This window comes from Solanum lycopersicum, chromosome 7 (assembly GCF_036512215.1).
Source record: "Solanum lycopersicum chromosome 7, SLM_r2.1".
In the NCBI taxonomy this organism is placed as follows: domain Eukaryota; kingdom Viridiplantae; phylum Streptophyta; class Magnoliopsida; order Solanales; family Solanaceae; genus Solanum; species Solanum lycopersicum.
The window spans coordinates 3595339-3619926 of record NC_090806.1 but is presented as its reverse complement, the minus strand read 5'-3'; the positions used below and the strand labels follow the sequence as shown (position 1 = coordinate 3619926).

The window sequence follows — 24588 nt, the reverse complement described above, 5'->3', positions numbered from 1 at the left end:
GGGCACTGTTCCCATGTCTCCCATATAATTTTCTTCCCACATAAACTAATTTTCTCTATCTCCTTGTGTTGAGAGCTTAAACCCTAAACAAAAATGAGTTGGCTAGAAAAAAGTATTTTTTATTTGTTTACCAATTTAAAATTTAAAATTTAAGTTTGATGTATGTGGTAGTTTTAAAATAAAAAAAATACTTACATCACTTAAAAGATATTTAAATTATACTCGTGAAATTATACTGAACATGTTATAGTTATGTCACTTTTTTTTGAAAAAAAAGTAATTGCAAATAATTCAATAATTTTCAACCTTAGAAAAAGTAATAAATAATATAGTATAACATACTAAAAAATATAAAAATTGATAGTTCTATCAATGTTAATAATTAACTTTTCCTATTAATTTTTATTCTCATATATCGGTAAGTTATATTGGAGCTATTTAGCTTCTTGTGTTCAATTAGGCAAGTACTCGAACAATATTAAAATCTTAGTCAATTTTTTTCATTTTTCTTTTTTGTATAATCCCAATTCACAGCTGTTGGTTCAAACCTTTTTTTTTTTTAACTAAGAAAATGTTTTCGTATTTCAGTTCTGGAGAAAATTTTGTTCGAAACATCATTTTTTGATGGATCCTGCAATGTACAATCTGAATTTCATCGAAATTTCAATATGGACATTAAATATTGGGCTAAAAAAATATTAACAGAAAAACTTTGTGCAATTGTGTGATGAAATTGTTCAAAATATATTTGATATGAAAAAATTGTTTTGTTTACTCACTTCTATTGATATTCATAAAGTAAAAGCTTTTTATACATATTATCATGCTAACTAAATAATAACTACATATAACAATTCATTAAAGGAGGATTAGAACCTGAAAAATAAGTATTTAACTTTGATAATATAAGGTCTTAAATTTATTTTAATTAATAGAATTTTTATACATAATCAACATTATGTTTTACTTGTACTATTTATTATAGGGTGTTATGTTCTTGTAAGACATTTAATTCTTCAAATTTATATGTATAGTGCTAATATTTTTTATTTATTGATATAGTATAATAATATGATTTGTATAGTTTAATTTTAAAAAAAATTATTGTTAAAAAGTATATAAACCTCTTTCTCTTTTCATAGAGATTTTGTACATTTTTCCTATAAATTTTAATATCATTTAATAAATATAAAATTAGTCATTATTAATTTTTGTTTTAGCTTCAAGGGACAAAAATGATTTTATTTACATTCTCTTTGATCTGTCCATATATCTATACAATATAACAGTAAAAGATAATTACAAGTAGTTGAATATACTTATAATAAGTGCAAATATGTTAAAGAATTTAATTATAAAAGTAATAAAACCTTAAAAGTGATCTCTTTTTAGATAAAGAATATATCCTCTTTTCTCTATTTTTTCTAACACTATGTCAATTCATTTCATATTGAATAAAATATGAGCTTATTTGATCTAAATATTAAGTATTTTAATTTTAAAAATTTTGATGCATGATATTCATTTTAAATAAGAAGAAGTCAATCACTAATATTGTGTAGCTTTTTATTTTTTAATTTTTGATCCATCCATTTTTCAAAAAAAAAACTTATAATTTTAATGCCTTTCATAAAATTTTTAAATACTCCATAGATAATCATATAAAGACTGATAAGTGAGATCTCGAGTAAGTGTTTACATAATCTTCTTCTGTCCGAAGAAATGATTCATCGAAATAATGAGTCACCATTAATATCGACACATCTGAATCGCCAAATGCTCGGGAGTTCCTCTATTCAATCCTTTTCCTTCTTCTTGTTACTGGATATTTCATTCGTACACATCTTCTCTTTGTTTTCCGGGCCTCTAGTGAGTTACAGACAAAGTAAATTATGTTCATAATTTCAAATTATATAATTTCAAATTCTTAGCTAATTACAGTCCATGTAATTCGTTTGAATAATAGAACTGAAGATAAAGTATTTGGGAAAAATATAAAATATTTTTTTTTATATATTTTAAAGTATTTGCAAAAATTTAGTTATTTAAGAAACATCATATACTCCTTTCATCCATTTTTAATTATCATATTTTTTTAAAATTAAACTATAAGAATTTTGATTAAGATTTTAAGATGTATTTTTTTGTCATATTGAAATATAAAAATTACAATTTATAGTAATTTTTGAATATCAAAGTTTTTTTGTTAAAAATATCAGATTAATTTAGTCTAATTTAACTTTAAAAATTAATCAAATTAACTTTTAAAAAGCGCAGCAAGATAACTAAAAATGAACCGAGGAAATAGTTATGATTTTTCTGAGTAAATATTTCAAGCATCTTACTTTATGCGATAAATCTTTTAAAGGGTAAGAATTTATATAGCCGATCTCAATTATTATTATTATCTCATTTTCACTTTATTTGGAATGGTTCGAAGTATGAGACTTAAAATATTTTAATTTTTAATGTAAGTAAGATAAAATAAAATGTATATATTCGAAAATTATATAAAAAATACTGAAAATTAAAATAATTAATAATTTAAAACATAATTTATTTATTTTTTAACTTTAATACCACTTCATTATTAGCACTCATAAAAGCTAAGACAAGACATTAAACATGTACGAGGAAACTCGGATTCTAGGTAACTAAAAATATGGCAAACAACAATTCTTAACTACTCCACTTATGAAAAAAACAAATTATAATAATGTAAATAAAATTAATTAATTTTTTTTAAAAAACACATAATAGTCTTTCTATTTTAAATTGTTCGTCTGATTTTAATTTTATACTGATTTAAAAAAATTATAATTAGAAAGGAGTTTTTACTATTTTACCTTTGTTTATATCTTATGTAATCTCGCTTAATCAAATATTTACTTTTTTTTATGTGTTTATATTCTTCAAGAACAATAACTACTATGGATATAAAAAAAAATCATTTTGAATTTTTAAAATTTACGATAAATATTTTTAAGAATTAGGACAGATAATTTGAAATAGAGAAAACAATGGTTATGGGCTTAATTAGAGATTTTGTTGGGCAGACAAAAGACAACTCATTAAGCACTATAGCAAATTAATGACTTGATTAATTATTTTAATGTGTACTCTAATTTGCTAGTTTTGAGGAAAGCCCTTGTTTCTTGCACCCTAATGCTTTAACCCATAGATGATCTTGGAATTTGAAATTTTTGACAAAAAAAATAAAATAAATAAAACAAAAAATTATCTAATGTAACATATATAAATTTAAAACTTTGTTTTTAGGTATTTGTCTCTAATTAAGCTGGTGATTAGTGAAGATTGCTCGTTTAGATGACTGTTAGATATTGTTTCTTAATGTATCATATTGTATTACATTTTGCTATTGTAATAATATTTTTATAAATATAATTTTTTGATTAATTGACTGTATCATTTTCCTTCGTTTTATAAATCCAGATACTATATTATCAAACAAATTAGAAGTTTGAAAGGCTAAAGGTTCTAAAGACAAAATGTGGCATTACCATTTAAATAGATTTGCTTAACGACTTAATCATCATGATGATCATCATTTGCAATTGTTAAATTATTGTTGCTTAACGGTTTAACTAAGGGTGTGTTTGGTACTAGGAAAATTAATATTATTCATAAAAGTATTTTTCTAGAAAATAAGTGTTTTTGTATACTTATTTTCTACTGTTTGGTAACTAACAGAAATTATTATCTCAGAAATATTATATATAATCTAACAAAGTATTACTGAGAGAAAGCGGGGATTCGGAGGTTGGCAAGGGGAGGAATATTCAAGGGACGGGGATTGGAACGGTGGGGAGGAGACAAGGATTTATAAAACTTATTTTTCTACTACTGTTATTAAAGTCATTTTCTTCATTTTTAAGGAAACTTGCTAATTTAGAGAAATATTTTTGCAATTACGAATAAAAATATGAAAAACATTTTCCTTTCATACTAGACACCCCTTTAATTCTGCAATATATTCTTCATTATTGATTAATTTCAGTGCTCCACCAAATACAAAAACGCCATTTGATATTTTAGCAAATATTATTAATTAATTTCAAATGATAGGGAAATTCTTAATGAAATATTCTTTAAGAAAATCATGTTCTTAGCTAGCCTCAAATTAATAATTTTCTAACCCCAAGTAGATACATTTCTGTCATATTTGTTTTTAATTTATAACAAGAAAAAATATATTAAATACTCAAGAGTATGTTATTTTTTACAAAATATTTTAAAATTTGAATAATTATACGGAATGACAAACTAATAATATAAAATAAATAGAATAGTTATCGTTTGATTTATTTGTGTTTCATAGTAAACTATTTGTCAGTCACTCTCTTACTCATATTCTCACTCGCCACTCTCCCTCTCTCACTCGCTTCTTCGCTCGACTCTCTCTCTTTATACAATAGAATTGTATAAATTTTGTTTCTAATTGTATAAAGCGAGAGAAAATTGTATATATACAAATGCAAATACATATATCTCCGTCTTATATACTTATAATTATACAATAAAAGTACTTCCCTACCCAAGTCTCTTTTGTCTTTCTCTCTTTCTCTTTTTATACAAATTCAAATTATATATAATTTCTCTCTTTCTCGTTTAATACAATTCGATTCAATTGTATATTCCCCGTCCAAGTCTCTTTTGCCTTTCTCCCTTTCTCGTTTTATACAAATTCAAATTGTATATAATCGTCCTATACACTTGTAATTATACAATTCGTTTTATACAATTCTCTGCCAAGTCTCTTTTTCTTTCTCGTTTTATACACCCGCTTCAATCCTATACGTATAGCGAATTATACATATATATATTTGCTATAGATCACAATTATACAAACTCTACTATAACATACAAATATAAATTTTATATTTGTTATACGTAAAAGTTACCCTTTAATAAATAATGTTCTTTTAACACGCCTCAAATTACTTTTAATTTTCCAACACCAACCTACTCAATACATGATTAAGCAAAGAATTAAAAAAAAAAGGCCACTTACCATAGAAATCTCAATAATTTAGATTCATATATACAATTTTAATAATAAATTTTGTATGTTTTTTCTTTTTTTTCCCTCCCTCAACATTTGAACCCATGTTGACTTAAAAGTGTGATTTTGCTAATATTTAGAAATTAAAAGTTTACATCATATTTTTTTAAAAATACATAACACAATTCAAATTCTGTTTTAAAAAATTTCAAAAAATTATGAATAATATTTTTAATTTTTATAGCCAAATGCCTAACAAGTACCTCATAATTTTTTTTTCTTTTTCTGAAGTCTTAACCAGCTTTTTTTTTTTTTTTTAGCCTTTTGCTTTCTACAAACGTACGGTTTCTGAATTTACACATAGGAAGCTACAAAAGTTAAAAAGAAAATAAAATCTAAGACTTTCTTGTCTATTAGGAAATATCTCGAAAATCAAAAGTCATTTATAATTTTTTTATTTTTAATCGAAAATTTTCAGCTCGAGTCTTTGAAATGAAAGACATTCTAGTCTAGGGTTTGGGGATCGTTTCCTTCTTTAACAGGTTTTACATGCTACGAGTACAAATTATTTCAATAATTCAAAACCTAAAACCCTATTTTGAGTACGCTTAAATAACTGAAATGGTAAAATCACTATCCCTAAAAAAAGAGAAAGTAAGCATTAGCTACCCAAATTCTTCTCTTATTTATCGCTAAATACTTTCAAAAGTTAATTGAATTTTTAATAATTCATCGTCAGAAAGATTAGTAATCGATTTTTATTATTTAGTAACAGAAGTAATTCGTAACTAATTCTAATTTTTACCAAATAATTTAATTATTTTTTTTTGTCTAAATTCTGGCTTAACTTAAAAGGTTATGTCGTACTAGATCCAAACACATGACAAAGGATTTCTGATCATAAGTAAGAACTTTTATAAATAAAAAATAAAAAAAAATAATTTTTGAAAGAAAATATATTTGTATTTATAAAATTATCTCACATGCAAAGGATCCAATGACTGACTTACCACAAATGTAATCCATAATTATTCCATTTGTCAAATTGCCTCTCAAAACTCTTTTGTTGCTGACACACAAACATGTTACTCCCCCTCCGTCTCATTTTACGTGACATTTTTTTTAAAAAAATATCATCTTATAAATTTTAAAATTTTCTTACAATTATAGGAATATCCAAAAGTTATTTTAGACTACAACTTTAAAGAGTTCATCTTTTTTCTTAAAACACGATATCAAATCAAAAGATATCATGTAACATGAGACGAGAGGAAAACTATTTTATTGAAGAAAGGAAATTAAATTGAGTTTATTTATAATATATGTTCTTTTATACTCTCGATTTATGTTATACTCTCAATTTTTTCTAGAGAATTAATGCTTTTGAAAAAGGTAAACCCCTATAACGAGTATAGTAATTTTGAAATCCTATCAATTAATAAAGATAAAATGGTAAATTTTATCATGTTAATTATTAGTTTCGTAATAAGTACGTCAAGTCAAAAACAGAAATAAATAGAAACAGAGGAAATACTAATTGTATCGGAAGGATTTTTTTTATTTGAATTTTTATGAAATTAAAACGACAGTTAAAATGAGATATCGAATATATATATAAGATAGTCAAAGGTCAAAGATGGAGAAGTTGCACGAGGGGAGATCTATTTCTCTGCTATAAGATAAAGTTTTACTTCACTTTGTTCTGTTCAAAAAACCTTATTCATATTGTATTACCTTCTTCCACATGGTCTGTGTGTATAAGAGGCTCTTTTTTTTTAATACATTTTATTATTATTATTATACAATATGCTTTCTTCATCATATACATATATATATATATTAATAATAATCTTACCTAAAAGTACAACAAATATTAGATTTGATGAAATATAAACATTGTTAAAACAAGATGTTTCGTAAAGAAATTGATATTAGATCTAGTTCAACCTTATCGATCTTTTTTACGTTTAGGGTTGAATATCAAAAGTATGGATGATATAAGTAGAGGGTGAATATTGAAATTGAAATGTTTAGAGATGTGCTTGACTGTGATATCATGATAAAGTATGGATGATCTAAGTAGAGGAATTAATATTGGCCTTATTCTATATTGTATGGTGAATTTAGTTATCCTAATTACAATTTGATTATCATAGTGTACTAAATACATTAATAATAGTTTGTGTTCTAATCAACTTGCGTGCGCTTTAACTTTTCTTCGGGATACTCATTTTCTACCACCAGCATTTGTTTAAGGGAATTCCGTCACACTTTAGGGACATTGGTGCCCCTGTCGTTCAAAAACTAGAGCGTATATACCCTTTCTAGTTTTTGGACGGCGGGTGCACCAATATCCCAAAAGTATAACGGAGGGTATTTACGTACCATTTACGATATATATTTGTCCTTTTTCACAAAATATACAGGTAGATCCCAATAAATAGATGAGAGCAAGTAGCAAATGTATATGACACTCCAGTGTCCAGTTACATTTGTCTTTTAACATCAATTTTATTGCACAATTGCCTGAATCTACAGGGTTGACATACATTGCAAATCTGAGTACAAGAATATACAGTAAACATGGAAGATGATGAACTTCAACAAGACAAAAATCAGCGTTTTTGCGCGGAAAATATGATAAAACCACCCTGAACTTTACTTGTATAGTTGATGAGACCACAGGTTGTAACCAAGTCTTCGATCTCCTCTCGAGTAAAAAAACTGTAGGTCCGTGTAGCACTCTGCGTTCAAAAGGAAATTTACTTTCATATCTCTGGCAGAAACGGTTATCATTACGAGCTCTTTTCCAAGATCATCTAGACTTAGAGGACTACATCGGTGTTCTTCGGTAAATGTCAAGCAGATTCTAATATAAGTCAGCATTCTAGCATGACGAAAGGAAGCCTTTGCTTAACTGGTAAAGTTGTTGCCATGTGATTCGGTGGTCACAGGTTCAAGCTGTGGAAACAATCTCTAATAGAAAACGCAGGGTAAGACTGTGTACAATAGATCCTCGTGGTGTTGAGCCTGGACCTCGCACTAAGCGAGACCTTAGTGCACCGGACTTCCCTTTTGTTCGAGCGGGGAGAAAGTCGATGAATTTTAGGTTGTCTTATGTGTTGGTAGTTAACTAGTTTGTATTCTTTGACCACTATAATCTATCAAGTTCATGTTAAGTCTATAATGGAGAAAATTTTGAGAATAAGTACGAGAAGGAAAATGAAATTTACCTGCTGCAAAGCCCTAAAAATCGGAGGAGTTGAAGGATTAACTCGAAGAAATGTAGTACCAACAAATACACCCCCACTACGCAAAATCCGGTTAATTTCAGCAATCTGACAGACAAACAGACAACGGCATCATTAGTTCAAAGCCCGACTTCGTTCAATGATTTTGGGAATGCCATAAAATCATTTAGACTTCAGTAAACAGCAAAGGTTTTAGATTAAAACTGAGACACGCAACAAAATTTGGACGTTACAACCAAAAGGCAAAGTTTGTTCATGCAGATTAAAAGTGACCCTATGAGTACAATTATTTTCTTTATGAAAATAGGCATTATTACTGTTGTCAAAGGTGCACTTAAGCCCTGAAGCGCGGCGAAAAAACATGTTGAGCGCTTAATGTTCGCTTCAGTGTCGTCATCAAGGGTTCTAAGACATACTTTTCCTAGCCAATGAAAGCCTCTCCACAAGAGGTGACATTAAACAATTGATATTTCACTTTATCATTATTTTTGAAATGAACATTCTTTGTCCATATATTTGTTATGCATGGTTATTATTATTAGTCTTAGACTAAACATGTATATTTGTATTTTTTTCCCCTCCATTTGAACATTTTTGTATTAAAGCCACACTTCATTTGCACTTGAGGCTCCAGCAGACCTGAAAACTTTTTTCCGCTTTACAATTTTATGTTGCAGTTTCGACTGAAATAGATATATACCAATTAAATCCCAATTCAGAAGGTTAAGTCACCATAAAGTCAAATCCCCAGTTGAAACAGACCCAAAGTGTAAGACTCGTGTGATCAAAATTTTACAAGTGCAAGAACTTGCAACTTATTTATATAAACACTTATTTTTCACTTTTATTTTATTCGATGATGATGATATGAGATTAAATGAAAAAATGAGGATATAGAGGATTGATATAGCTGAACTTGACTAGTTCGGGATTGAGAAGTAGTTCATTTGATTAAGTCAAAGATGGTTTTTTCTGGGAAAGATTAAAATTTAAATAACTTACTGCATTGGACGGAGATGGCCAGCAATGCAAGGCAGCACCTGCGTGTACAGCATCAACTGATCCAGAAAAGAAAGGTAATCTGGAAACATCTGCCCTTACAAGAGCTAGATTGCTGCAAATTTTCACACGAAGAGTTCAATTATATCTTTCTTGAAAGACAACTCCTAATTAATGAGAATTTCAATGACCTCATATCTTAAATTAGGTAGCAAAATCACTTACGAGCTTAAGATACTTTCATCCGTCTTGATGAAATCATAACACTGGCGAAGCATGTTTTCAGAGAAATCAAGGGCAATGACTTTTGAATAGACCCCAGATTTGGCAAATTTCCTGGAAAATAATCCGCTGCCGCAGCTAACATCTACAAGAACTCCACCTTCAGCCACTTTAAAGTAGTCTTGAGCCATATTAAACTGCATATATATATCGAAAGAAAGATCATAAGCTAAGTAACCTTAACCCATCAAGATGGACTTTAAATTCAATTAAATAGATGAATTTACGGGTTAATATATAGTAGAAATAGGTCTGAGAAGCTCTACAAGGAGAGAGGAGTAACTTCACATAGCTAGCCTTCCGAAACTCACAACAACAGCATACCCAGTAAAACTCCACAACTGGTGTTTGGGAAGGATAGAGTGTGCGCAAACCATATCCTACTTCGAGGAGGTGAAGATGTTGTTTGCGGAGAACATGCAATTAGAACTTTTATGACTAAATGCAGCAATAAAATTTACTCCACCTGATTGTTTGCTTAAATTCTAGTCTTTAGACATGACACATCAATATGAGAGAAATAAGAGTTGATTTGGTGGCCATACTTTAAACCTCCCGTGCCTGACATGTCTGAACTGAAAGGGCATTTTAGCTAAGTGAGCCATGTTCTGTTTCACTAAGCCCCTGATATACTACTCCAACGAGGAGAAACAAATGGATAGGTGAAAACTCTTTTATCTATTGTTGTTGTTATTTTCCTTTTATCTATTGAGCACACTTCTTTTGAGCCGATGGTCTATCGGAAACAACCTCTTTACCTCGCAAAAGTAAGAATAAGGTCCGTGTACATCCTACCCTTCCCAAACTCCACTGATGATATTATACTGGGTATGTTGTTGTTGTTTTTGGTCACAATCTCTTTTATACTCACTCCGCTTAATTTACACGAAAGGTGTTTGACTGGGCTTGAATTTAAAAATGAAAGGAGACCACTGAAACTAGTGGTTCAAAATAGGTCATAGATCTTTGTGTGGTTAGAAATCATCTCATTATGGGTAAAATGAGAAATTTAAGCTAATCTTTTACTAAATAACAAGGTGTCATTCTTTTTAGGACCGACCAAGAAGGACCTAATGTCGCATAAATTGGTACCGAGGAAATATGTAGGAAGGTCAATGTTTAGTTATCCAACCCATAAAGTTACTAAGATAAATTTAAGTATAGCAATATAAAAATTTACCTCTTCATCAGGACCAGGAAAACCACCTCTATTAAAACTTTGACGCCAGCCTCTCTCATACAAGAATGAAACAACTGGGCTCCTTGGAAAGTTAATAGCACCAGACATTAGAAATAAATATCGAAAATCCAAAATCTCAAAACTCTCTATTACAAGCTTTTACTAGAAATATCAGGAGCCCAATAAAAAGAAGCACGGGAAAGACAACATAAAATTACATGAAGAAAATTCCAGCATTGTTTCTGTTTCATAGTTTCCACTTCAGTTATTATATTAAAGATTACAGGATTATGATTTCAAGCATTAAACGTAAATGTCTAACAGCCTAAGGTGCATGCCTAAAAATTGGAGAGCTATTAAGTATGTAAAAGAAGTAAAACTTCAGAACAAAACAAATACTTCTGCTTATATGTGTGGTGTCCACCCGAACAAAACAATACTTATGTGAGGGAAGAGGGATGAAAAGATATTGACTTCAAACTAGAGTCAACATTTTAGGAAAACAATTTCAGAGCCCAAAAACTAATCGGAGATAATTTAATCAAACCAGTATTGTCGAAGGCATGCTTAAGCCTTGAAGAGAGGCTCAAAATGCTTTGAGGTTTTGCCTCACTTAATATGCACTTCAGTCTCGTCATCAAGGTCCGAAGACATACTTTTCCTTGACAGTGAGCCTATTCTGAAGAGGCGACACTAAACAATTCATAGTTCAATTTATTGTAAAAGGAAATTAAATTTCTTTGCTCATATCATATGTCTGTCGTTCATGCTTATAATTATTAGTCTTGGACTAAACATTTGTATTTGTATTTCTTCTCCCTTCACACCTTTTATTCATTAAAGCCTACTCTTTGTTTGCGCTTAAGGCCCTAACAGACCTTAGAGTTTTTTCTTTTGTGTGTTTTTTGTGTTTGATAACACTGAATCACATAAACGAGAAACCTTAAACAGCCCTATGATACCTGAATAGCTCAGTCCCAGTTGGCTTAGATTCATTGTATTCTTTTGTTCCGGAAGTAACAGTGAGGTCAAGGTAGATATTTTTGCTTGAATATGACTTGTTACATTTTCTGCATTTGAAGCCCGATCTGTAGACTGCAGGTCTGCAAGTTTTAAATTCTAAGTGAAATAGCAATTAGGCCACACCTCGACTCACTGTTATTGTTCTACCTGAAAGACTAAACCTTACACGTTAAAGCCTGAAGGGCCTTTTCTTATAAGTGGTTCATAACAAATTGGACAAGCAAACAATTCCGCTTCCGCAACATCCTGAGCTGGAGTTCTCAATTCCTGAACAAGACAGGAGAAAAGATTATACATAAACTGAAAACGAAAGGTAATACATCACTTAACCACATTAAGTTTTAAACTTTAAGGGAAAGAAAAGAGGCGACAATTATGTGGCGAAAAAAACTCATCAATGTGACATTTGAACACGATCCTATGCATCAACATGGATTCAACACACTCATCATAAAACTTAGCTCAGCAGCAATAAACCAAACCATTTCATACATTCTCCGTCTATGGTCGGACAACTTCACTAGAACAATAAGTCCAAAAATTAAAGACTTGATGGTCAAAACCAGTAAACCACCACCTGAATTATCACTTCTTCACGAGTTTCACACCTCAACTATCATTTACTCTCTTTTTCAACCTAAACTAACTCCGTCTATGTATTAAAACACACCTCGAACGTTGATTAAACCAACTATCGATTGTTTTTTCTTCCTACCTAAACTATCGCCATCTACTCAACTAAGGCATAAAATGTTGATACATCAGCTAGGAAAATGGAACAAGCTGTAATAGTTTGAAACTTGCAAAGAAGTAGTTTTTGACCAATAAAACATCTGATGCTCAAAAAGATACTCATAATCATAAATCCAAGTTCCAATTTTTTTGGGTTTTCTCAATTTTATCAAACAACAGAGAGACAAAAAAAAAGAAGTTTCAAACTTTCCCCAATTCCAAAGATTACCGGTTCTACAGCAACAGCAGAGGTAGCCCTGATTCTTGAAGTGAACCCATTTGAGGAAAACCTTGTAGGAACACGAATTCTTGATTTCAAAGAAACCCCACCTTGTATTTGAACCAAATAACGATGATGATTCAAAGAAAGTGAAGATGAAGCAGTAGCCATTGATGAACTTCAGCTAATACTGATGAGGGTTTTCTTGTAGAGATAAATAAACAAGATTTTTTTTTTTTTTTTTTGTGATTTTGATTCATTTTTGTAGTCATTTTATTATTCCTCTTTTTGGTGGTTGTTGTTTATGTGTAATCAAAATCAAATGTTTGTAAACAAATCATTTATTTTATAAAATTTTCATTCTATAACAACTATATAGTGACTAGTGACCTAATTAGTTAATTGTTTATTATTACTCCTCACGTTTAAAAAAAAAATGACTCAATTTCCTTTTTAGTATGTTAAAAAGGAATGATCCTTTATTCATTTTGGCAATATTTCAAAAAATTTCACGTTATATGTTTAAGGTTATAAGATTAAAGTGCATTTTGATACATTTGACATAACTTTAAATTAAGACCACAAGATTAAAACTTTTCCTAAAATTTATTTTAAGTCAAACCAGATTAATTTTTTTTGTATTATTTTTCACTTAATTTCTTCTTTCGAATGACATGATTTAAATAAGGAAAAAGACTCAAATATGCCATCGAACTTTCAGAAAAGACTCATTTGTGCCATCAATTAAAAGTTTGACTTATTTATGTCATTACTGTTAAAGAAAAGGCTCATTCATACCATTATTTTTAACGGTGGTTTTGCAAAACCATTTTTGACACGTGGCCAATCATTATTCGGCCACTTCATCAATTTTCTTTTTAAAAAAATCAATTTTTGTTCAAAATTTTAATTTTTTTATTAAAAAATTTGATGACGTGGACGAATTATAATTGGCCACATCATCAATTTATTTAATAAAGTAAATCAAAAAAATTAATTCAATTTTTTTTCAGAATTATAATTTTTTTTATTTAAAAAATTATTTACGTGACCGAATTATAATTGATCATGTGTCAAAAATAATTCTGCAAAATCGTTGTTAAAAAATAATGACATGAATGAGCCTTTTCTTTAATGGTAATGACATAAAAAAGTCAAACTTTTAACTGATGACATAAATGGGTCTTTTCTGAAAGTTTGATGACATATGAGTCTTTTCCCTTTGAATAATAATTTCAAATCTCAAGTTCTTCCCAAAAAAAATAATTAAATATATAAGTTAATTTCAAACCATAAATTTAATTATTTTTAGAGGTAAAACCCGATTCAATATCTTGTTTATGAATTATGATTTGTTCATTCGAGTGGATTTTCATGTGTATGAGAGAAACATACAACTTAAAAGAAGTTGAAATTGCATGTGCAAATAAAATCACAATTTCATATCAATCTGATTTTATGTCATAGTTTCATATAGCACGTCCAAACATGCCCTAAGGGATCGTTTGGTTCGTGGGACATTACCCCACCTTATCTCATCAAGCTTCGCGTTATTTTATCCCGCCTTCCATGTGAGATAAATTAGTCCAAGAAATACAATCCCGAAATAACTTGGTCCATATATTATTACCTGAGCTGATATATGCTACTATAGAGTTCAGTTACACTCTCTTTACACCAGCAGTGTATTATTCACAAGAAAGAATGTTCTTTAATTGGCTGAAATAACTTCTATGTACTGTATATACTATTTTTTACAGGGTTGAGATAGATTGCACATCGAAACGAGTGCTATCATATACCAAAACAGGAAAAATAACGCGTTTATACCAGCCAAACGATCATTGTTTTTGAGCGGAAAACATGATAAAAGAGCTCTGAACTTTACTGGTATAGTTGATAAGACCACAGCTTGTCACCAAGTCTTCAATCTCCTCTTGAGTAAAATAGCTGTATGTCCGTAGAGCACTCTGCGATCAAAAAGGAAGTTTACTTCCATATCTATTTCACAGAAACGATTATCTATCTATCAGATACGAGCCTTTTTTCCGATATCCTCATGACCATAGGTTTTTTCGTGGCTTTCTTTCATGTTGACGGTTAGACTGGTATGATGACTATATTGGCGTTCTTCAGTTCGTGTCCAAGAATTTTATGTTTTCTCATGTGTTGGTAGCTATTCATTTACCACTATGATCGATTAATTTCATGTGACACAAAAAAATGGAGAGAATTTAGAGTATTGAGAGTACAATCGTGAGATGGAAAATGAAATTTACCTGCTCCAAAGCCCTGAATATCGTAGGAGCTGAAGGATTGACTCGAAGAAATGTAGTACCAACGAATACACCTCCACTACGCAAAATCCGGTTAATTTCAGCAATCTGGCGAAAAAATAACAGCATCATCAATTGTAAACTCAATTTCATTCATTGACCTTGAGAGTGCCACAAGTCATCAAACTTTAGCAAGCAGCAAAGAATTCAAATAAAATCACACGGCAGTATTGATATAGGTAGCTCGTTAAGATCTTTCTGTGAGACCTTTTAGTGTGGTAAGAGACGTAAATGTTAGTGTAGGGATACGTGTTTGATCCAGAGAACCTAGAGTCTTAGAGAACGCCTAATTAACCTAAAAAGACAAAGTATTAACCATTATTGGGATGGAACGGTCCGGATAGAGCAGAATGGATATAGAGAACTTGTACGGCTGACCTCGACTAGTTTGGAATTGATAAATAGCTCACTGTAAAGTCATGAATTAAAGGATCATTTGCGCATGAAAGATTACAATTTGAAGAACTTACTGCATTGGACGGAGATGGCCAACAATGCAAGGCAGCACCAGCATGCACAGCATCAATAGATCCAGATGGAAAAGGTAATCTGGAAACGTCTGCCCTTACAAGAGCTAGATTGCTGCAAATTTATATAGACAGAGAAATTCAAATCTTTCTCGTCTAAAAAGACAATTTCCGACAAATGAGATTTCAATGACTTGATATCCTATATTAGACAGAAAATCACGTACGAGCCTATGATACTCTCGTCATTCTTGATGAAATCATAACATTGGCGAAGCATGTTTTCAGAAAAGTCAAGTGCAACGACTCTTGAGTACGCCCCAGATTTGGCAAATTTCCTGGAAAACAATCCACTACCGCAGCTTACGTCAACAAGAACACCACCTTCAGCAACTTTAAAGTATTCTTGAGCCATCTTAAACTGCATTTAATTTCAAAAGGACAATCACGCAGCCATGAACCATCACTGGACTATAACTAGCCACGAAACTTCAAATACAGGATAAATTTTAAGTTACTCTTTTCCTTGATGTCATGGTTATATAGTAAAGGAGGTTCTCCATATAATGAAATCAATTGAGCTTCCATATTTTGAATCAATGAACAAATTCTTTAATTATCATATATTGACATATTAGGTGGTCAGAGTATGGCTATGGTAAGTGGTTTTCAGTTAGTTTATACATTAGAAAGGAACCACAGTTTTACTTTATCAGTGTGAAAATGTGTCTATGATATGCCCCTTCACCGTTCAAGAAATCACCATATGCTTGGTGACCTTGCACCATATGTTTTAGTCTGCGGCAGAGATGCAGAGTACGTTGGCGCGTTGCATTCTTACCACTAGATCAAGGTACTACGGAGATACTTTCAAAAACTATTTGAATATTAATCCGAGTTCCATAATTTTGCACAATTACTTTAAAGTTTTTACTCTATGAGTACCACACTATAGCTACATATTCTTAATCTCTGAATAAGTCAAACTAAATGGGGATGAAAGATGAAAATATAAAAACTATATAGATATTACATAATTCTTTGAGAGAAGTGGCCTTGATTAAGTGGCACACACCTTAATAAGTAAGTAACAACGATTATACATGTAGGAAGATGAAAGAGCATAGCCACTATTAGATTTATATTTCGTTTTCAAACCCATAAAGCTACTAAGATACATCTAATGAGCAATCAAAAATTTTACCTCTTCATCAGGACCAGGAAAACCACTTAGGTTAAAATTTTGACGCCAGCCTCTCTCGTACAAGAATGAAACAATTGGACTCCTAGGAAAGGGTAAGAGCAGCAGCAATTAGAAATAAACATCTGGGAAATCAAAAACAATAGATGACGCCTAAAAGTCCTTTGTTACAAGCTTTTACTTGATGAATCAGGAGTCCAACGAAAACGAAAGCCAGGGAAAAAAACAGCTCGAAAACAGATCAAGAATTTTCAGCACTTTATTTGGAGAGCTACTTACAGGTGAAAAGAAGAAATGCTTAATTTATTCAAGCAATGACATGAATGTTAAAACAACGCTAATACCTGAATAGTTCACTCCGAGCTGGTTTAACTTCATTGTATTGTTTTGTTCCAGAAGTAACAGTGAGATCAAGGTAGATATCTTTGCTTGAATATGACTTGTTACATTTTCTGCATTTGAAGCCTGATCTGTAGATTGCAGGTCTGCAAATTTAAAATTCAAAGTTAAACAACAATAACGCCACACCTCGACTCACTTTTAATATGCATTTTCTATCAGAAAAAAAATAAACTCACACATTAAATCCTGAAGGCCCTTTTCTTGTAAGAGGTTCATAACAAATTGGGCAAGCAAACAATTCAGCTTCCATAGCATCCTGAGCTGGAGTTCTCAATTCCTGAACAAGACATGAGTGAAAACTATACATAAACTGAAAACAAAAGGTAATGCATCACCTAAGTTAAACTTTAAGGGAACAACAAAGGAGAAAACGAAAAAGGCAATTATTCGGCAAAACACTCATTGATTGTAACACTTCATCACGATCCTATGCATCAACGACGAAGAGCAAAGAAATATAGCTATAACCAGCTTTCTTGATTTAATAAATGTTGAGCCATAAAACAAGATAAATACTTCAATTTAAAGGCTTATACACATTACAATCTAACATTACCTAGCATCCTATTGGAGTCAACATACTCATCAAAGAAACTTAGCTCCCATATTCAAATTATGGTTATGATTAGCTAATGATTACATCTATATAGCAGCAACAGCCGAAAATCATTTAGTACAGCGTCAACTATCTATGATCCCACAATTTAAGCAGAACAACAACAACAACAACCCAGTGTAATCCCAAGTAGAACAGTAAAACCAAAATTAAACCAGAACCCCACAAATATAACAAACATCAATGCACCCAAGGTGTGGCCTGATGCAGCAATACTCAATGAAATGGTTGAGAATCATGAGGTCTCACGAACACTAGGTGATTTCTTCCATGTGTTCTAGCCTTGGTGGATAGAATTACTTGCTGCCAATTACTGTCAAATATCTCGTGGAATAGCCAAGGTGCGAAAAGGCTGACTGGACACCAATAAAATATGTGATGCTCAAAAAGAGACTTATATTAATAAATTAAAGTTTCAATTTTTGACTCACAAGAACATCAAAATAGAATCACTACACTGAAAACAAAAGAAAAAAGTTCGAAACTTTTCCAATTCCAAAAATTACCGGCTCTGCAACAACAGCAGAGGTAGCCCTGATTCTTGAAGTGAACCCATTTGAGGAAAACCTTGTAGGAACACGAATTCTTGAATTCAAAGAAACCCCACCTCGTATTTGAACCAAATAACGATGATGATTCAAAGAAAGTGAAGCAGTAGCCATTGATGAACTCTTCAGCTAAAACTCACGAGGGCTTTCTTGTCTTTTTCCCTTTCGATTTGATTCTCTGTGAGTGTAGTAGAGATATATAAACAAGCCTATATATATGGGTGATTTCACAATGGAGAGAAGAAAAGTTTTGTGATTTTGATTCATTTTTGTCATCCCCAAAGTTAGCTTTTTTGTTTGAGGATCAATATTGGCCACATCATGTTTGATAAATATCGAATTTTTTTTCCGTAAATTTAACTTTAATCACATTTCAATATGAATATTCTAACATTTAAAATAACACAAATTCTACGAATAACTAAAATATTTATTTATGTTAGACCCAATCCAATATATGTTAGAACTGTTTGTTTTCTTCATTTTCGATATCATCGATGCATATATATCACTCTAATGGTATCAAGCAGTAATTGAGCAGTATTTATCCTTGTTGTAATCAAAAATTCAAAGTATGTGTTTATATATATTCTAATGGTATTATGGAGTAACTGAATAATATTTTCACTGGAATTAGTATTGCTTCTTTTTTTTTGATAATATCAAAATCAAAATATATAGTTTTATACAATTGAGTTCGTAAAAGTAAGACATACCAAGAACACATATGATAATAGAATATTATTATAGATATATAGTTGTAACTAGACATTCAAACAACATAAAATTTACTAATAAAATATCTCAAAAAATGTTGTCTCACCAAAATGTACAAATTAAAATACTTAATAGGGTTATGGAAAATCAAAAATATATAATTGTTACTTTCACAAACAAATGAGGAAAGTCAGTTTTTCAATATTTTCATATAACTTAACAACAAAAAGAGAGTTACTATTAAAAAAAAATTATAAAACAATTTTTATCGCAAGAATACATGTAGAATTCTCAATAGGACTATCGACTAAGGAAAGTCAAAGATATATAATTTTAACTTCGGATCATTACTGTGGAAAGTCCAGTTCACCATTTGATGTAATTTTCTTTTCCAGATAAGTCGATAAAAATAATGATTTACTATATAAAAAAACACTTCTATTACATCAAAATATCTGAATACTTTATAGAACTAAGAAAAGTCAAAGATATATAGTTGTAACTTCGACTCACAACTGAGGAAAGTCAAATCTCCCCATCTGGTAAAAAATATTTTCCGATAACCAAACAATGAAAAGCGACTTACTAATAACTTTTTGTCGTCGCAACAAAAATATAGGAAATACTTAATAGGACTAATTATTAGGACTTAGCCTAACATAATCTGATTGCAAGTAGGGTTGAAACCATTCTTCATAGAAAGTCTTCTTTCTTTTATTTTTGCACCCAATGTCTTTGCACAATTGATCATTGTACCATATGTGTAGGGCTGCAATACAAGTCCTTTTGTACTCTTTTCCAGCATATGTTTTCATGTATTCTTCCCACTCTTGTATATCATTTTCCATCTCTTTTATGCTTGGCAACTTGAATGTTCCATCAAGAAAATGTGCTAACCATTGGCACCTCATCTCAGATGTGTGGAGATTTGTTATGCTCCCTGAGTATCCAATTATTGCTAGGTTTGGTATTCTTGGATGTATTATGTGCCTGTCAAACATATTCAGTGTTATTCTACAAGTAGAGTCTCGAGAGGACAGAATGTACGTACGTGAACCTTAAACTCGGCTTAAAAGTAATAAGATGTGAACAAACAACAGAAACGACAAGTAGTATTGGAAGTTGAAGAATAATAAACTACTACGCGAATATTAACATAAATGCCAAGATTTTGCAAAAAGAAAAAAAAAGAAAGGGAAATCATATCATGAACATGGATCTAATTACTATTATTATAACAACATAATCAGTATAATTTTGTAAGTAGGGTTTAGGGAGAACAGAGATCAGGTTATGACCATCGGCTCAAAAGAAGTGAAATCATACATGACTGAAAAGAAAATAACGATAACAAAAACATTATCAATAGCCCCAAAGTATAACTAGGGATACAACAACAAGGGGTGATTTTATAATTTTAAAACATTTTCAATAATGTAGGGGTAAATTTGGGGGGGAAAATCAACTTTATTATCCCTATTTTCTCCTTATGGGAATGTGTATATGTTTTTTTTTTCAATAACAATAAGCTAGTAACTTATTAAACTATTCTAGACCTCATTACACGATTTGAAAAGCATTCTGGTGATACAAGTGAACGTCTACGAAAAGACAAAGAGATAGTACTAGAAGTAATGTGTACCTGTAAAGAGGAATAACTGAGTTTGGTGATCCCACTATGTGATTTTGAAACTTTTTTGAGGAAAACATATTCTTCAATTTTTCTTGACCTTTATATCCAGTAGCAAATATAACAAGGTCAGCTTTTATTGGCTTATCAACTTCTCCATCAAGAATTAAGCCTTGTTTGATGAATGAAAAATGTTGTATTTTCTTGAGAACAATGCTTCCTTCTTCAACTTTGCCATAGAAATTATCAGGCAATAAAAAGGACTTGCAAGAAGACATGTCTTGAAGAAAGCTTTGTTTTGGCACCATGTTGTATTTCTTCAATGGGAGGGTCCATGTAATATAACTCTCCACAAATTTTGAGAAACCCCATCTCTGAAATAAATAATAATATATTGTTCAATAAAATAAATAACATCATACGAACACATAATTACTTCTGCTGTTTCAATTTATGTGACTATACACATATCAAACTAATGAATGACACATGTTGAAATAGACACGAACGTTATTGATTAATCACTTTATCATGATAATATTTCATTTGTTTGAAGTAAACACTCAGTTTAATTTGAGTAAGTATTTAGTACCCTTTTGACTAGGCTTTTAAAAGAAAAATTGTGATCTAATAAAATTCATAGATATTTGTGTAAGTGTAAAAAATTTCAAACGGAGATAAAATGAGAAGTTTTACATCCATTTTTTTTAAAAATATAAGAAGATATCAATTTTTGGGGTAAATGCTAAAAAGAAAAATATATAATATACATTGAAACAAAAAAATAATTTTTTATGTCAATTGGTGTTTCTATATAAAAAGATAAAAACCACAAAATTCAATAAAGGCATTCTGAAACAGTATAAATATCTTTAGTTTAAGATACGTCACATTAAATCAAAAGTTTCTTAATTTTTTAAAACTTGTTATCAAATCAGATAAAGATGTATAAAATAAAATTTTACCAGAGGAGCAAGTAGAGAGGCCACCACACTATAAATAATATTTTGACCAGGCTTGTGAACCAAGAGCTCTGAAAATCGACTTCCATATAAATTTCCAAGAGTAACTCCCCACCAAAAGCATCCACTAGGGAGTGCCCATGGTATTGTTCTTTGTACCAATGTACAAGGAAATTCATGACCTAAGTCATAAAATATATAACCACATCAAAAAAATTATTCGATATTATCAGTATACATAACTTAAATGTTACGATCAAACTATAGTTATGTTATTTCTTACCATTAACATTCGCGCATTCAGCCGCGATATCTATAGCTGATTTTTGAGAACCAATAACTGCAACTCTCTTCCCTTTGATAAGTTCTCTTGCACTTTCATTGTCCATGGCTGAGAAATCCATAGAATGTATCACTTTTCCGGCGAAAATGTCCGGTCCTTCACCGAGAGGAAACTCCGGCATGTTTGCTAAACCACTATACCTTCCAATGCATAGAATCAAAAACTCGACTTCATATTCCTGAAACGAACACAACAAAATAAAAATTTAATTTCTATATATTAACAGTAATAGAAAATAAAAATATTTTTTATATAATTTTCATGATAGTAACGATCGATCGTAATAAATGGTGCTAGATGATGGGAATGGCAACAACTATAACAAATTATGTATATTAACTAGAAAATAAATAAATATTGAATTTGATCATACATGAATGGTGAAGTCTTTATGTTTGTACTAAAAATATATAATTCATGTACAATATATATGATCATATACATTAATATTATATTTACACCAATTATGGGAAAAGTATATAGCAAATCTGATCGTACCTGAATGGTGAAATTCTTATATTATATTAAAAATAACTGATTATATATATAATCATATAAAAATATTATTTTATATGATTTTCATGATGTTAATGATCGATCGTAATAATTGTCTGGTATGATTATAAATGGCGCTAGATGATGGGAATGGCAACAACTATAACAAATTATGTATATTAACTAGAAAAAAAAATATTGAATTTGATCATACCTGAATGGTAAAGTCTTTATGTTTATGTTTATACTAAATATATATAATACATATATGATCATATACATTAATATTAATATAGTAATCTATTTACACTAATTACGAAAAAAGTATATAACAAATCTGATCATACCTGAATGGTATATATATATATATTAATTATGAAAAAGATAAACAGTAAATCTGATCGTACCTGAGTGGTGAAGTCCTCATGTTGCACCAAGATTTGCCATTTCCCCTTAGAGCCAAATGCATTGCCATTTCCACTCCAAAACTCCCAAGAATCCATTTCATCACCACAAACTCCAACATAATCAATCCCAATAACTTTAGTATTCAATTGAATATATCTCATTAACCCAAAATGTTTTGCATAATCCTCAACATACTTCAAAACTTCTTTGTTATGAGGGTACCTTCCTCTAACACTTTTAGGCCATGGAAAATCAGTAAATTCAAATGTCCTTTTTGGACTTTGTAACCTTGTTGATTCAATTGTTTGTGTCCAAACACCACCAATTGCATTTGAAGCTTCAAAAACTAGAGGAATTAAACCTTTTTCTAATGTATATTTGCATGCTAAAAGACCACTAATTCCACCTCCAATAATTCCTACTCTTTTTTCCTCCATCATGAAATTTTTTTATTTTTGTTGTTGATCTTCAAGAAACTGAAAATAAAAAGGATATGAAAAAATTAATTAAAGATTATAAATACAATTAATTAGTAGAAGAATATTAGTGTTGTTTTTTTTTTATAAAAAAAAATAAATTAATTTGATTGTTGTTTGACTACATCATGATGTGTTGGAATGCAAGAAAACGTGAAATAAAATATTTGCACGATTTTTAAGTTCATATATGTCCATCTATACAATTTAATAAATATAATGTCATATGTTTATGTAGTTGTCATTTTTTATATTAAAAAAAAACACAATAAAGTTGAAAAGAAAAATGTGAATTGAAAATTTTTCACGGTTTTAAATTTTTTATATGTACATGTTCATCTATATTATTAAAAAAATATTATGTTACCGTCATTTTCTATAAAGGCATTTAACTATAGCAATCTAAGTTTCAAAAAGAAAATGTGAAAATAGAAAAATTTGTAGGTAGCTTAAAGTTCATACATATGTCCATCTATATCACTAATAAAATAAAATAAAATAAAAAATTGAACGATTTTTTAAAGACAGAATGATTTGGGAGACCTTAACATTTGATTCCGCAGTTGAATTGAACGATTTATCAACTAAATCTTTAAACTCACTAAAACTCAATATTTATCTTTTTTTTCTTGTCAATTAACTAATCAACCTAGTCCACCAATTTTTATAGATCGAATCGATTTTTTGTATCCATCGGGACATTTTCGCTACATCGATTTTCATAGATCTTTTATACCATCCTTTCGGTTTGATTTTTTTGTTAGTTATCCTTTAAAATCCTTTTCATGCAACTTTGATTAGTTATCTTTTAAAAACTCTCAACATTAAAATCGATCGGATATCGATCGATCAATTTCTTCAATTGATAATAGTCATGTTTTTTAGCAATATATAGGAAATAAAGAATGAACATGAAAACAATTTAACAAAAATAAATTTTTAACAAAATTAAAGAGCAAAAATGAAAATAAAAAGGCATGGGATAAAAGATTTACCTGGTTAACTTCTTGAAAGAAAATAAATTTAAACATAAAACTTTATATTAAGAACCAATAGACATTTATATAAATTTACAAAATTTAGATATTAGGAGTTACAAACAATGTGGTACAAAGAACCAATTAAAAAGACAAAATTTGAATATATGGTCCAATTAGTTAATAAAGTTAAAGTATTATTTGAATATATGGTCAAATTAGTTAATAAATTTAAGTATAATGCAAACTTGATTGGAGTAAGTATCTAATTAATAATTTTAACCAAAAAAAAAAAAAAGA

General features: G+C 30.0%; 3 protein-coding genes across 3 annotated transcripts; all 3 read right to left on the bottom strand.

Annotated features, from left to right (window-relative positions):
• Positions 1 to 7513: 7513 nt before the first annotated feature.
• On the bottom strand, positions 7514 to 13058 carry LOC101254605 (uncharacterized methyltransferase At2g41040, chloroplastic). Its single transcript, XM_004242671.5, has 8 exons — positions 12720 to 13058; positions 11925 to 12025; positions 11698 to 11838; positions 10736 to 10817; positions 9499 to 9692; positions 9277 to 9388; positions 8257 to 8361; positions 7514 to 7767 (listed from the first exon to the last, which is right to left on the bottom strand). Exons 1-8 carry the CDS (start codon positions 12879 to 12881, stop codon positions 7639 to 7641), a joined length of 1026 nt encoding a protein of 341 aa, XP_004242719.1. The 5' UTR covers positions 12882 to 13058; the 3' UTR covers positions 7514 to 7638.
• A 1249-nt stretch (positions 13059 to 14307) lies between these two features.
• On the bottom strand, positions 14308 to 18669 carry LOC101254310 (uncharacterized methyltransferase At2g41040, chloroplastic). Its single transcript, XM_004242670.3, has 8 exons — positions 18239 to 18669; positions 17293 to 17393; positions 17059 to 17199; positions 16718 to 16799; positions 15741 to 15934; positions 15517 to 15628; positions 14990 to 15094; positions 14308 to 14680 (listed from the first exon to the last, which is right to left on the bottom strand). Exons 1-8 carry the CDS (start codon positions 18392 to 18394, stop codon positions 14552 to 14554), a joined length of 1020 nt encoding a protein of 339 aa, XP_004242718.2. The 5' UTR covers positions 18395 to 18669; the 3' UTR covers positions 14308 to 14551.
• Positions 18670 to 19402: 733 nt separating this feature from the next.
• LOC101257385 (probable flavin-containing monooxygenase 1) lies at positions 19403 to 23371 on the bottom strand. The gene is made up of 5 exons (XM_026032198.2): positions 22835 to 23371; positions 21873 to 22110; positions 21593 to 21771; positions 20640 to 21001; positions 19403 to 19987 (listed from the first exon to the last, which is right to left on the bottom strand). Exons 1-5 carry the CDS (start codon positions 23273 to 23275, stop codon positions 19633 to 19635), a joined length of 1575 nt encoding a protein of 524 aa, XP_025887983.2. The 5' UTR covers positions 23276 to 23371; the 3' UTR covers positions 19403 to 19632.
• Positions 23372 to 24588: the final 1217 nt, after the last annotated feature.

Excerpts from the sequence above, each read along its gene's own strand:
- LOC101257385 (XM_026032198.2), bottom strand. The coding sequence starts at position 23,275 with ATGATGGAGGAAAAAAGAGTAGGAATTATTGGAGGTGGAATTAGTGGT. Across the intron at positions 21,772-21,872 it reads TGAATGCGCGAATGTTAATG|GTCATGAATTTCCTTGTACA; the intron begins GTAAGAAATAAC and ends TTTATGACTTAG. Across the intron at positions 21,002-21,592 it reads CCTCTCTACTTGCTCCTCTG|AGATGGGGTTTCTCAAAATT; the intron begins GTAAAATTTTAT and ends TATTTATTTCAG.
- LOC101254310 (XM_004242670.3), bottom strand. The coding sequence starts at position 18,394 with ATGGCTACTGCTTCACTTTCTTTGAATCATCATCGTTATTTGGTTCAA. Across the intron at positions 17,200-17,292 it reads GGGCCTTCAGGATTTAATGT|ACCTGCAATCTACAGATCAG; the intron begins GTGAGTTTATTT and ends TTAAATTTGCAG. Across the intron at positions 14,681-14,989 it reads TATTCAGGGCTTTGGAGCAG|AGTGCTCTACGGACATACAG; the intron begins GTAAATTTCATT and ends TTTTGATCGCAG.
- LOC101254605 (XM_004242671.5), bottom strand. The coding sequence starts at position 12,881 with ATGGCTACTGCTTCATCTTCACTTTCTTTGAATCATCATCGTTATTTG. Across the intron at positions 10,818-11,697 it reads ACTGGGACTGAGCTATTCAG|GAGCCCAGTTGTTTCATTCT; the intron begins GTATCATAGGGC and ends TAACTTTCCAAG. Across the intron at positions 8,362-9,276 it reads GGCCATCTCCGTCCAATGCA|ATTGCTGAAATTAACCGGAT; the intron begins GTAAGTTATTTA and ends TTTGTCTGTCAG.